The sequence below is a fragment of the Setaria viridis genome, chromosome 6 (genome assembly GCF_005286985.2).
Source record: "Setaria viridis chromosome 6, Setaria_viridis_v4.0, whole genome shotgun sequence".
NCBI classification, from domain to species: Eukaryota; Viridiplantae; Streptophyta; class Magnoliopsida; order Poales; family Poaceae; genus Setaria; species Setaria viridis.
Genome location: NC_048268.2, coordinates 4943217 through 4957602, shown reverse-complemented (window position 1 = coordinate 4957602; position 14386 = coordinate 4943217). Strand labels below are relative to the sequence as shown.

Here is a 14386-nt window from a genome sequence, read left to right as displayed (position 1 = left end):
GGAACAGTGGAGGTGGATGGTGAGGAGCGGAGGGACCACGAGGGAAGGCTGCCGAAGCACGGATCTGGGCGGGGAGATAGAAGAAGTTGGATGGGGAATTTTTGGTTTTCGCAGCTTTGATTCCCGCTCAATCGGTTGGAAAAATAATTGGCTCCACCACCATTTGGCCCAGCCAAAAACTCGCGTGGGCTTGAATGCTTGATGGACCAGGATTTGTTCCGATTTCTTGACTTGATGTTGATGTTTTCGTGGGGAGCCAGCTGGAAGAGACGATCTTGTTGTCACACCCTGAAATTTTTGGATTTCAGGATATGATTGGACGTGATTAAAGAGAACAATTAAATAATGATTTTCCTATAGGAAAAAGCTACGGCGCGTGTGATCACGCTAGTGCCAAGCACGCGACCCTGTGAGACCACGTGTGAGTTGTTGTATCGTGAGCTATTAAGGTGGGCTTTAACTAATTGGAGATGCATATATAGGCTACTTAGGCAACAGCTAACAAGCACGTATCGTGTGAGCTGGAGTGATATGTACAGCAACTTATGTTTTATTGTTGTGCTTGAATTTTTGAAATGCGATAATTTTCATATGGAGTGTTCGTTTTCAAATCTGATCGCATCAGTCTGTTAGTTACAATGAGATCTACGAAACAAGATCTATGATGCATATGTTTTCAATTAATTTTACGCAGTGGCACTTATATTACGGTATAGTAGCTGCTTCTATATTAAGTTTGTAGCAACTTACGTTCAAAGCTCCAAACAAGCTTTACATATAAGTTGCTACAAGAATAATTTTGAACCCGATGCCATCACCTACATGAATTATCTATATAAGTTGCCACGTTATCTTTACATGAGTTGTTATTTTAGCTGCACATAAGTTGTGTACATAGCCTTTACCTAAGTTGTTACATTTGTCTGTATATAAATTTGATCATGATATTAGACATGCAACATAAGTTGCTACATAGTTCATAAATAAGTTGATACATGGTCTCTGCATAATTTGTTAAATTTTCTCTATATATAAGTTGTCAATTAGTCTGTAGGTTAGTTTGTTTAATATAAGTTGCTACATACTTGATATATAAGTTGCTAGTATACATGTGACAGTAGCATAAAACAACTTTAAACTATATTCAACATTGATCTTATTTTGAAGATCTCATCATAAGAAACATAATAGTGCAAACGGTTTTAAAAATGGATACCGTACAAGAGAGTTACAAGCAATTAAATAAAATAGACTTAATTTTTCCTCGCTGACATCATGACCAAGTCAGACGTCCATACCAATCGGATTGCTTGCATTGCACAGTTTGTGCCACGCTTTTGTTCTTAGGGACACTTTGCAGTATATAATTGGATTGGACGAGAAAAATGAGAGGGTGTCGAGGTCGCATGCTGACTCCTACGCGCAGCCCGTCGCTCCTTAACTTCATCCTTTCCCATATTTTGAAAATTTTCCCAAATATTTATTTTCTTTACAGGAAATTTAGTATAGGAAAACAGTTGATTGTCTTTCTGAATTAAATAAAATGGTTTTGTGTGAGTTTTTTTGAAGTCCAAAGGTTTTAAAATACATTTAGATGGTGATTAGGTTTCTCTGAGAATTTTTTTGGATTTTTTGAAATTTATTCTCATTTTTTCTAGAGCTAAATCCAATTTTTGGAAGGTTCTAGAATCATTTCACGAGCTCAAATATTTTATTTGGACTCCTCATATCCCAAATTGTCTCTAGGATTTTTCCTAGAACGTTTGGAATTTTTTGATATTTTTTGTGCTTTGAAAATATTATCTAGAATAATCTGAACTTGTTTATGCATTGGAAATTATACTCCGGGATATAGAAAAACCCTAAAATCCTTGTGTACCGGGCCGCATCCAACCCGACCCGCTCCAGCCCGTCGGTCCCTTGGGCCTAATCCACCAGCCCATCCCGCAATCGCAGCTTCTCTCCAGCCTCCGGGCACGTCACGCCTGCACCGCTGCCGACCATCCTCGTACCCCGTGCGCCCAATAAGTAGCAGAGGCCGAGCCCGTGCCCCATCTTGCTGCTCGCCTCGCCCGTGCCTCTGCCGCGCCGCTGCCGTCTCACCTTTCTCACACAGCGCCGCCACCTGGACCAGCTCCCTAGAGACGCGTAGAGCAAGCTATCGTTGGCACAAGAACCACTAAGTCCCCAGGCAACTCCTCCACCCCATGCCGTCGTCGAATCACGCTGTCTGAGCTCGGAGCGCACAAAGAACCAAGCCACCGCGAAGAGTAGAGCCGCCACCCGAGTTCCGTCTGCCCGATTCGCCGCCCAGGGGCATAGAGGGTGAAGCCACAAGGACACCCTCGTCGAGCCGCACGCATGCTGCAGGCCCTGTCGCCAATTTTCTCCCCACCGGAGCGCTACCACCCCTGAAGCTACAAGAAATCTAGTGTCTATTCCTTGTGTCTTATTTCTTTTTCATATAACCCCCTAGAAGTTCTCAGGGTTTAGAACTAGATCCAAACTGACTGACTTTTTTTTGCTTTTTAGCTCTTTTTTTAAAGATTCTTGCAAATAGGTCCTTGGTGGAAACATTTCAAAATCTGGACCCTTAGCTTGGCGCCATCCACGCTAGCACCAAGCTTACACGTCTCGGCGCCAGAGGGTTTGGCGCCAAGGTCGTTGCACCGTCGGTGACGTGGGTGCTGACATGGCAGGGGGCTTGGTGCCAGCGTCGATGGCGCCAAGTTTGGTGCCGTAGATCTTGGCGTCGAGCTGTTACCACATAGCTCTTGGCGTTTCGAATGAAACATGTATAATTATTCCAAGGAGCATGCAACAAACCACACTGCAATGTGGGCATCTTATCCCAAAGGTCTGGTTCGAACCCAGCATTGAATCTTTTTTGCTACATTTTTTAAGAGTTTTTAATTTTTTTGCTTGGGCACTGGGCGGCGTCAATGCTGGGGTTTGAACCCCTTTGGGATAAGATGCGCACGTCCTAACCAGCTAAACTACAGTGTGGTTTATTGAATGCTCCTCGGAATAATTATACTTGTTTCATTCGAAACACCAAGAGCTATAGGGTAACAGCTCGGCACCAAGATCTACGGTGCCAAGATCTATGGTGCCAAGCTTGGCACCATCGATGTTGGCGCCAAGCCCCCTGCCATGTCAGCACCCACGTCACCGATGGCGCAACGACCTTGGCATCAAATCCTTTAACGTCGAGACGTGTAAGCTTGGCGTCAGCGTGATATCGCTAAGGTAAGGGTCTAGATTTTGAAATGTTTCCATTAGAAGCCTGTTTGCGAGAATCTTAAAAAAAAAGTCGGAAACTGACCCATCATGTGCGTTTATTCATGGTTTGTTAATATCGTCATAAGATCTGACATTGCCTTTTTGTTGCCAGAGCAATGACAGGGACTGTTCCATTTGAGGAGGCTCTGGCAGCCAGGCTGTCTTTAATCAAGCCGTCTCTCTCCCAAAGTGAGGAGTGCTTGGAGAAGAGGCCGCCAAGGTATGCTCGCCTAGTCCAAACTTCTGTTGATCTAGGTAATAGATAGTATTTCAGTGCAGTATTTTTCCCTTCCTATTTTTGATCTTATTAGTGTAACGACCGACCCCTAATCTTTCCCAGTTAAGGTTTGATCTCAGCCCTTAAACCTCCGTCAGTTGTTCTGTCGATCGCACTTAAGTGCTCAGTCTTCCGCCAGTTCCGACCCCTGAGATCCGACCCCGACCGCTTCGTTCCTTTTTCCCGACCCCAGCGAGTTCAGCCATCCGTCGGATCCTGTTAATCTTCCTCAACCGTCAGATCTTTTCCCAGGTGGACCCGTGAGATCCTTTTTCCAGATCCCCCGCGTCAGCCGCACTCGAGTTGCATGGCTGCCTCAGAGCCTTCCTGCCGCGTGGCTCGCCTTCTCCGACGCCACCGCTCAGTTTTGTCTCCAGCAAGCGACCGAGTGGGTTCCCGCGCCCTTTTTCCCCAATAGCAGCGGAAGCCCTCTGCACCCCTATCTGCAGAGCCTCGCTCCCCGCGCCCATCATCACGATACCAGATCCCGGCCCCGAAGACCGATGTCGCCCGTCTTTTCCGTCCTTTCCAGCAACAGTTGCGCCGCCCGTTCGTCGCTACACGACGATTCCCCCACCGCCAACCCCGACCGCGGCCGCGACAGTCCCTTTCCCCGCTCTGTCAGACGCCGCCCGACAATCTGTTGTTCCGCGCTCTCCCCCGCGCCGCGTCCGCTTGCTCTCTCCACCTGTGCGCCCTCGATCCTAGCGCCGTTTAACCGGTCGCTTCTATCACCTCTTCCGCACGGCGACGCCCGCTTTCAGCCAAAATCTCAACTACCGGTCTACCCGCGCCTACGCCGCTCTGACGGAGTAGCGCAATGATCGCTGGCGTCACCCCCGGAGTTCTGTTGCACCGCCCGGTTTGCTCAATCGCCGCCACGACAGAGCACTCCATTGCTTCTCCCCGGCCTTCGCGCCGCTTCCCTTTTCTCTCTCTCCGCGACGCTTCCGTTCCTCTGCTCCCGCAGCTATAAAAGGAATGCCCGTCGCCGGAGTCCCCTCCGCTGTTGTTGCCCGTAGTTTCCTCTAGCTCTCTGCTCAAGCTCCTAGCGCCATCCGCCCAATCTTGAGAAGTTCTTCTCCCAGTTCCCTCTCAGTTCATCCAAGTCACCAGCAGCGTGCTCCTTGTGCTGTGCAAGAGCTCTCTTGCGATCTGCGAGAAGCACCGCCGCCGGAGCACCACCGGCCTTAATCCTTGCTCAAAGCTTTAGTTCAGTGCCCGAGTCTACCTCTTCCCGACCCCAAGCTTTCCTTTCAAGAAGAAGGTGAGTGCCGACCCTAAGTCCGCCTCGACCGACCCCTCCTACCCGCCCGACCCCAGTTCCGTCTCGTCCGACCCTGTCTTTTTGCCGACCCTTGTCCACCTCGCCCAAGGGCCTGGCTGTGATCTTTTCTTAAACTTGAGGGTGTAAGTGTAAAACGTGGGAACCCTTCAGCGCCTACGTCTGAGGATCCCAGTTATCACATCCTCTAGTTCAAGGATCAGACCACTAGTTCCTTCCTACCCTTACCTCTTGATCAGCATCAGCTCTCTTAAAACAGTCTCCCACTCCTGCTCTTTGTCGCAAGTTTCTGGGCTCAGGAGAGCCAGTGTTGCTGTCAAATCAAAACGTTTAAGCTAACCTTTGCATTGCATCCGTGTAGAGCTGCATCTCGCTGACGGCTTCTACGAGCTGCACCCGGCGCCCGAAGAAGAAGCTGTAGCCGAGTTTCCGCCCGCTGAAGTCGAAGCCGCCCCCGAAGTCGAGCAGTTTCCGCCCTCTTTGTTTGCAGGCAAGCCCCGGTCGCATGAACCAACCTACGTGTTTTGCCAGACTTGCACATGCCTTCCGAATAGCATCTTGTGCTTTTACGTATAGGAGTTGTGTGAAACCCTAGATGCATGACTTAGTAACCCTTGATATGAACACTAGCTGTTGGACCGAGTAGCTGCATTGCTTAAATAGGAGACGGTAAAAGCCGAGTGATCTCCTGTCACTCGCGAGTTGTAGGAGTTGCATGTTTACTCTCCTGTTACAACTATAAGGACGATGGATGGGCAGGGTTTGGTAACTCTTTGGTGGTTGGATGGTTGCCCGTCTGTCTATGAAAACTTGCTAAGGCCCGACAGTGGTGGTGTTCGTGATCAAGTGTTTGAAAGTACTAGCCTCATACTTAGTATGGGATGAGGAAGCCTAGTACCTGATTGAACCTAGACGTGAGCGGTCGCCCCATTGTTCTTGGAACGGAGTTTCCCTGTGGAACCTTGCACCAAAGGAAATGGGCCCGACACGGGTTAGGGGATCGATGGGGAAGGCCGACACAGGAAGCGACCTCCGGGTGCGCGGATGTCGTGGGGCTAGGTTCACCATGCATGGTTAAAGAACTCGAATCGATTCGTCTGCCTCTCACAGTTTGAGACTTCTTGATCGCTATGTCACCCTGAGTAAATGAGGAATCTGATGATGGCAATGATGTTGTCTTATATATAACTTGTTTGGCTCGATGTTTGCTTAGAATAGGTTGCACAACTTAGACTGGTAAGTAAATCTAGAACCGAAGCTAAAACTTGAAAATAGGTTACTTAGTGCTTTTGGCAAAACAAACCCCTCAGCCAAGAAGCCTTGCATGTCTAGTTGGGAGAGTAGTTGGCTCCTCCCCGGTTAAGTCTTGTTGAGCTTAGTAGCTCAGCCTTGTTGTGGCTCCTGTTTTTCAGGTGAAGTTGCAGTTCCCGACCCCTCCCTTGTTGGCGCTTGGCCGTCCCAGCTCCCGCCAGGCTGGACGGTCGAGTGGGACCCCTCCTCGGACGGCGAGGAGAGGACTCAGTGATGTTCTGGCTAGCCTCGCCCAGGATGTCCGACCCCGACGAAGTCTTCCGCTAGTGTTTTCTGTTGTTCTTTTGTTTTAAAACTCTAATGTTAAAATTTTATGACCGAACTCTTGAGTAAGACTGTTTAACTCAGTGGACTTGTTGTATTCTCTGTAACCGCTCACCTTTGGGTGGGTTTGCTGAACGCGATCCTGTTTAAGTGGTGAAATCGGATGAAATCCGACGGCGCTTCGTATTAACTCGGTTTAGGCAGGAGTGTCGCATGTTAGGCGGCTCAACCCTGTTTAATCAAGTTAATCCGAGGTGGTTCCGCCACAATTAGACTGTGCACTTCTGCTATAGGTGTTTGTCCCTTGTCTGTTTTTCCCCTTATATCTAACTCTGAGCAGAACACTAGAACAGAAAGTGCTTTTGGGCTCGTTTAAAAACAAAAAAAAAGTGCTTGGGGTTCGTTAAAAAAAAATCTTGCTTTGGGATGCTTATTGTTTTTACCCATTTTCACCTTTTAGGCCCAGAAGAAAACTGTAGCTATATTGAACCAACAAAAGTATATAACTTTTGGCTAATTTGCCTTATGCCTTATGCAATCATGCCCTAAAATTTTTCTGACTACAGTGCAAAACCAAGATAGAAATCATTCAACATTTTTTCCCCACGCTGCAACAGAAGTAACTGCGAATGACACAAAAGCATTATTCATTTTCTTTATCCAATCACAGAATTACCAAAAGCACGGCTTTTTTATTTGCAGGATTTCTCCAGGAATGTAAATACAAAAGCAACTTTTTGCAAACACACGTGACAATGTAAATCCACAAATGTTGGTAGGAAGGTAAAGATAAGATTGTATCTAAATTTAAGATATATGCAGATGTAACTGTACAGCCCAACCATTCGTCTGCGGCCCAAAGGGATGGAAACCACACCCTCCTCCTACTTTCAATTTTCGCAGCACCTTCCGTGCTTCTACCGGCCGCGGAGTCCCAGCTTTCATCAAAATTACCCATTATTACCCACTGTTGCGAGAGCTTACCGGTTCGTCAAAATTCCCGTGGCCTCCTCCCCCTCCCCGCGACAGAACACGCGCGCGCACGGGATGGACCGCTAGGGTTCGCCGCCCCACCGGCGGTGCCCCTCTCCGGCCGCTTCCTCTCCTCCCGGCGTTGATTCCAGGCGGCGGCGGTCCTCTCCGACTCCCTCCTCTCCCGGCGGCGGCGCAAAAGGGGGTTGGCGGCGGTGCTACCTCCGCCCGGTGATTGGTCGCCGGCGGCCGTCCTCCCCACTCTGGTGCTCCCCTTTCCGGCCCATTCATCTCCCGGCGGCGGATCCAGGCGGCACAGGTGCAAATCTATTCTATTGTTTTCTACAAATATACTGCAGGAGGAATTGATGGTCAAACTTTCATTTTAGAGATCATTCCAGTGTCCAAAACAATGTGGCATTTTGTTTCTGTTGCGGTGCAGTTGGGCTAATTTGGGTGAAATAATTTCACACTGATATGGACGAATTGCAGAATTCTTGTGAAATTCATGTGCATTGGGGGTGTGAACTACTGGTATCTCCCCCTCGCCATGGCTTGTCTGTTGCAAGATCACAAGATTATTTGATTTTAGGGTATTGATTTTATTCTTGCTTAAACTGTTGACTCTCTGGAATCCTTTGGTTGAGCCATGATAAATAAGAATATCTTCTGAAGCCATTTACCCATCTGCCATTCTGAATATATGCTAAGGATTTGCACAGGTGCTTAAAAAATTGATGTATGCTAATTTGTTGGTTGCCTCATTGCCTGATTGTTACGGATAACTGAGATAGCTCCTTCCTGATTCCAACCATTACAGCATGAAAGTCAGTCCCTCCATGTAAACAGAAAGTGCCACTCTGTTTATTACCTTTCCTTGGAAAGAGGATTTGTCATCTGAAAGTCTCCACCATTTTGTTCATACTACCCCAGTACCTGAATGTATCCACCACAGTTATCAACTTTGAACAGATTCTGCATTTTTTTATGGTAAAATACATTACTGTTCTGAAATTCAGTAATCACAGGAGAGATGACTGTCCTGAAATACATTACAAGCTTATTTCCCTTTGTTTGGGTAAAGAGCGTTTCTCCTATCTTGTTGAGTTTAGAGATACTGTTTATTTTAGAGATACTGTTTATATATTGTCTTTGAGAAGCTTATATGTGGTTGATAGTCTGATCAAGCACGTTGTGATTTTGCTTTGTTTACAGAATGTGAATCCTTCTGCTGTTGTGACCGTCAAGTTAGTGTGAACATTTAGGCCACCTTGTCTGAGCAATGCATACATAGGAAGCCTGCTGTTGTGCTGTCAAGTTAGTGGTTTTGCGTGCGTTTAATTGCAGATATAGTGTTTTAGAGCAGCTTAATCATTTTATATCCTGTAGTTAGTTCTTTTTGCATGTACCTGTGATGCTTTGTATCTGTTAGCATACTTCAATTCTGATGGCCAAATATGTGTCAGTGGGAAATGCATTGCAGTGATGTATAATTGAGTGATAACTAGATTTTCTGGCCTGTTTGTTCTTGGCTGCGTTAGAGATACGCAACATGTACTGCCTCCTATGTTGTATTGCTGTTGTGAGTTTTTTCACTACTGTCATATATATTTTTTATTGTTGATGTCATGATGTGTGTATGCAAGCAGTGCTAAGGTACAGATACAGACCAAGATATAATCCTACATTCATTTATTTTTAAAAAAGATATCCTGATACAACACAAACAATTGAGAGAGCTAGTTCTTGTTGCATTTTTCTTTGCATATCTTTTGATTGTCTGATTTTATAAAAAATGATAGTTAGTTCTTGTTGCATGTACCTGTTATGCTTGGTTTAAGCTGAACGACTACTAGATTGGCCATTCCAGCCTGCCAACCACTACTGTCAGGTACCTCTTCTCTTCTTATTTCTCTGTTTATCATCTTTGTTCTGAGTTAAATGTTGCTTCAAAGTTTACATTCTCCATTTTGATTACTAGATTAATATGAAGTAAGCCTACACTACATTGTTAATTTATTTGTTTAAGATTCAACTATGTTCGTATTGTCTAATAAGCCTACACTACATTGATTCTGGCATAGTGCAAGCAAGATTAACTGGCCCACACAGCTAATCTGTAGCCATCACTAAAGAAGCCCATTAACTGGTGAAGAAAAATTTGGATCTATCCCCTTAATTCCCTTGGGCCAGGCTCTTCGTTATCCTTTTTTTTTCTCGTGTGTGCAGCAATCACTGGTCCTGGTCCTCAACGACAGCGCTAGTCGGACAGAGGAGATGGCTGCGGCGGGAGGGGGTGCCGGCGTCTTGTCGCCGTCGGGGACGAAGACAAAAAAGCTTAAAGTCGCCGTCATCCATCCGGATCTAGGAATCGGTAAGCCCCCCCCCCCCCCCCCCCCCCCCTCTCCTTCTCCCAGTCGAGCCCCCTGATCCTCGGTTTCCTACTCGCGCTGTCCAGTTTGAGGCTAAGATCTCGCATTAGATAGAATTATTTTGTAGATCGGGCCACTTCCCAGGAAGAAACACTTTTGGCTTTTACTGCAAGAGAGCAAAGCCGGTTTAGAGATTTTGGTGATTCTCAATTTTGCACAAGCGCTGGACGCTGGTTGTCTCACTGTGTTGATGGAAGATTAAGTTTTGCACTTATGCTTCATATATGTACTAATTGATACTTCTAGTGGAGTGGTGACGCAATTCAATTAGCTTGCCGCGGGAAGCAATTTTGCCGATATGAAGCATGGGCAGCACACACTTGAAAGTTTAAAGAACAATTTCAGTAAACTTCTTGCCGCAGCAGTTGCAGTATAACCAAACTATGACCACACTTTCATCATCTTTTTGTGAAGGTGGTGCTGAGAGATTGATTGTTGATGCGGCTTGTGAGCTTGCTTCCCATGGACATGATGTTCATGTTTTCACATCACATCATGATAAAAACCGTTGCTTTGAGGAGACTGTTTCTGGTAAGCCTCTGCACTTATTTTGCTGATACCCTATCCCTGTAATTTTATTTAATATTTCCATTAGCTTCCTATGTTCCTTGTTTTTACACACTGTGGACTTTGTGATCTGGATTCTGGTGTTTAAGTCCGAAGTCATTCCCTTGCAAACTCAGTTCCTTAATCCTGGCAAATACTACAACATTATGTGTATGGTAAAATGTAGCTTATGCAATATAATTTTTACATGGTTTTCCTCTGCATGTTTTCCAGGTTCTTTTCCAGTTACTGTTTATGGAGATTTCTTGCCCCGCCATGTGTTTTACCGCTTTCATGCTGTCTGTGCTTATCTTCGATGCATTTTTGTTGCGCTCTGTGTGCTACTCTGGTGGCCCTCCTTTGATGTTATATTGGTAGATCAAGTTTCTGTTGTGATTCCACTGCTCAAACTAAAGGCATCATCCAAGGTATCAATCTCTTGTTCGGAATGCTTAGTGCTCTCTAGTTTCTTCTATCATGTTAACAGTTTATTTGTTGCATCTCCAGATAGTGTTCTATTGTCATTTCCCTGATCTTTTGCTTGCACAACATACTACCATGCTTAGGAGGTTATACCGCAAGCCAATTGACATGATTGAGGAGTACACTACTGGTATAGTCCTCCACATCTAGAATCGTATCACTATGCTTGTTTTCGTTTCCTTTGCTTAACTGTACATCTTGACATCCAGCAGCTTTCTAATTGTAAGTGATTATTCCTTTACATATATCAGGTATGGCAGATTTGATTTTGGTCAACAGCAAGTTCACTGCAGCAACCTTTGCAAGGACCTTTCGTGCCGTACATGCTAGAGGAATTGAGCCTGGTGTTCTATATCCAGCTGTATCTGTTGAGCAGTTTCATGAACCTCATGCTTATAAGTAACTTCATGCTTGTATATAACTGACTTAGGTTTCACTTAATTCAAATTTTTGCATACATAAGCAGATGTCATCAACTTATCATGTTCAGGTGCAGCTAAAATAAACTACCATCTTTTGTACAGGTTGAATTTCCTATCGATTAACAGATTTGAGAGGAAGAAGAATCTTGATCTAGCCATTTCAGCATTTGCTTTGCTCCGTTCTGGTGGTGCTTTGCAAGATGCAACTTTAACAGTAGCAGGTGATTTCTGTGTATATATTCTTTTCGTTTTAGTTGCAGGCTCAATATTACTCCATCTTGGGTTAACAATGCCAGATTATCGGCTATGCTGATTTCTTACCGTGCTCATTTAGGTGGCTATGATAAGCGTCTCAAGGAAAATGTTGATTACCTTGAGGAGCTCAAAAGATTGGCGGTGACTAAAGGGGTATCTGGACAGGTTAAATTTGTAACGTCGTGCTCAACGTCTGAAAGAAATGAGCTTCTCTCCAACTGCCTTTGTGTTTTGTACACTCCAAAGGTAAGTATCTAGCTGTGATAGGACTAAGCTAAGCATTTTTTTGAATTTTTTTTTTAAAAAGCCTGTTTCCGATACTTATCCAGGATGAGCATTTCGGCATTGTCCCTCTTGAAGCCATGGCGGCCCATAAGCCTGTCATTGCATGCAACAGCGGTGGCCCAGTGGAAACAGTTGTGAATGAAGTTACAGGGTTTCTGTGTGATCCATCCCCCGCAGAATTCTCAAAAGCCATGCTGAAACTTGTGAATGACCCTGACCTCGCGCTCAGGATGGGTAAACAAGCACGGGACCATGTGGTGCAAAAATTCTCCACGAAGACATTTGGTGACCTCCTCAACAGCTATGTCCTGAATGTCTACCATGAGAGGATGGAGTGATCTATAATACCTAATTCCATGTCAACAATGCCATGTGGAAACAGTTTGAACAATACAACATTTTTTTTTGGCATTTTTGCAACTCATCTGACTTTGATGTACACACATGATGCTAATGCCCTCACTACCGGGAACAGGAGCTTTGCTGTGTGCCCAGGGCACATGGCAAAGCCACGAAAACACTCGGTAAACCCTTTGCTGAGTGTTACACTCAGCAAAGGGCATTCGGCAAAAATTTTAACAGCGAAGAGCTCTTTGCTGAGTGTGTTTTGTTGAGCACTCGGCAAAGAGTTTGCCGTGTGCTAAACTAACACTCGGCAAAGATTTTTTAAAAAAAATAAAAAAAACCTAGCCACCTCGCCTGCTGCTGCCACCACCTACATGTCTGCTGCCGGCCTCACCTTCGACGAGCTCGTCTTGCCCCCTCGAGCTGCATGGTGGCCGAGCCCTCTCTACACCTGAGCTCCATCCACCCCGAGCGCGCAGCTGCCGAGCCCCCTCCCCTCGAGCTGCTGCCGCCGCCCGGATCTGGATGTCGCCGGAGCCTCCTCCCCTCCAGCCGCCGCCGAGCCCCCTCCCCTTCAGCCGTCGTCGCTACCGCTCGGATTTGACCGCCGCTCGAGCCCGAAGCACCGAAGCCTGGCACATAGTGGGGAGGTGCGGGAAAGGGCGGCCGGGCGCAGCCGGCGGGATCTCATCGCCGCTCCTCGCCTGGTCGTCGGATCTCGCCGGTGGGGACGGGGAGGGGGAGGGAGAAGGAGGGGGCCGACGGCGGAGGGAGGAAGGGGAGGGAGAAGGAGGGGGCCGGCGGGGGAGGTGGGAGGGAGGGGGTGGCGGTGCCGGGGGATAGTGGGAGGGAGGGGGTGGTAGGAGAAGGAGGGGAGGGAGGAGGGAGAAGAGGGTGTGGATCAGGAGTTGATATAGGATAGAAGCTTTGTCGAGTGTCCCAGATCTAGCACTCGGCAATTTTTTTTTCTTCTTTTCTGAATTCAAAAAAGATCTTGTTTGCCGGATCTGGGACACTCGGCAACGATGTAGATTTGCCGAGTGTTTTTTTAGCACTCGGCAAATAGGGAGTTTACCGAGTGCAATTATTTTGCCGAGTATTTTTCGCGTAGCACTTGGCAAAGAAATTATTTGCCGAGTGCTCGAAGGATTGCACTCGACAAACTCCCTGGCACTCGGCAAATTGACTGTTTCCGGTAGTGCCTTAAGCAGACTCGGCAAATTGACTGTTTCCGGTAGTGCCTTAAGCAGACTCAGCAAATTGACTGTTTCCGGTGGTGCCTTAGGCAGACTCGAGTGAATTGCTTATCTGTTTACTGTGTTTACTTAGTTAATCGAATTCGACCAATCCATCCTGTACTGCACGTCTACACCTGGAATGGAGCTGGGCCTTGTTATAGTTGTCTTCTTTCACCCTCTAAAGAAACTAATTAGGTGTACAATCTGTTGAAACATCAAAGATTTGACTGGTCAAATCTAAACTGTCAGGATCAGCTCACATCTGTAGGTTGCGATATGCCGAAGCCGATGTTTGAAAGGAATCATGAAGGTCCAGGTCGCTATGCCAATTTCTAGAAACCTATTTGTTGATTCGGTGAACTGTCAAGAATCATCAGATCAGAGTTCTTCCACTATCCGACTCACGCCTTTGGGATGCAAATTCAAGGAATGTGCCAAATCAAAGGTAAACTCTGAAGGATTCCTAAAGGGGGACTCCATCTGAAGTCTGAATAGGTAGGAGTACGTTGCCAATGTGGATTTGTCAGCGGTGGAATTGTTGCTTCTGTAGATGAGATTTAGTCACTTATAAAATTATTTTTCACCATAAGTTACATAAAAAATTATGAGGTTCTAATATTTCTCAAACTTCCCGTTCTTCATAATTATCCGTATAACTTATGCTAGAAAATAATTTAATAAGTTGTTGCATATGGCGTGAGAAATACTAGTTATTTTTATAAATTTTTTATAACTGTTTTGGTGCCTTTAAAATTCAGATAATTTATAAAAGTAGCATAATTTGGTGAATTTTAATTTTAAAATCATAAAGGTACACATGTATTTTAAGAATATGGGGTTCATATTCATTTATTTTATCATTACAAAAAGTTTCATAAATTTCTGGAGGTGATTCGATAGTCATTTTGTCCAACTTAGCTAACAAAAATGATGAAAATGTCAAAAAAGAATGAAAGTTAGAACTCGTTGTCATATAAGGGACAAAAAAA

At 45.8% G+C, this 14386-nt stretch overlaps 1 protein-coding gene across 2 annotated transcripts; it reads left to right on the top strand.

The window, feature by feature from the left end:
• The first annotated feature begins 7390 nt into the window (after positions 1 to 7390).
• Positions 7391 to 12238, top strand: LOC117859917 (uncharacterized). 2 transcript variants are annotated; one of them, XM_034743114.2, is made up of 10 exons: positions 7391 to 7710; positions 9233 to 9282; positions 9621 to 9765; positions 10238 to 10354; positions 10604 to 10797; positions 10877 to 10982; positions 11104 to 11251; positions 11377 to 11495; positions 11609 to 11775; positions 11859 to 12238. In XM_034743114.2, exons 3-10 carry the CDS (start codon positions 9669 to 9671, stop codon positions 12150 to 12152), a joined length of 1242 nt encoding a protein of 413 aa, XP_034599005.1. In that variant the 5' UTR covers positions 7391 to 7710; positions 9233 to 9282; positions 9621 to 9668; the 3' UTR covers positions 12153 to 12238. The 2 variants fall into 2 exon arrangements, with proteins under 2 accessions (XP_034599005.1, XP_072150528.1); XM_072294427.1 differs by having other exon boundaries at positions 9198 to 9282.
• Positions 12239 to 14386: the final 2148 nt, after the last annotated feature.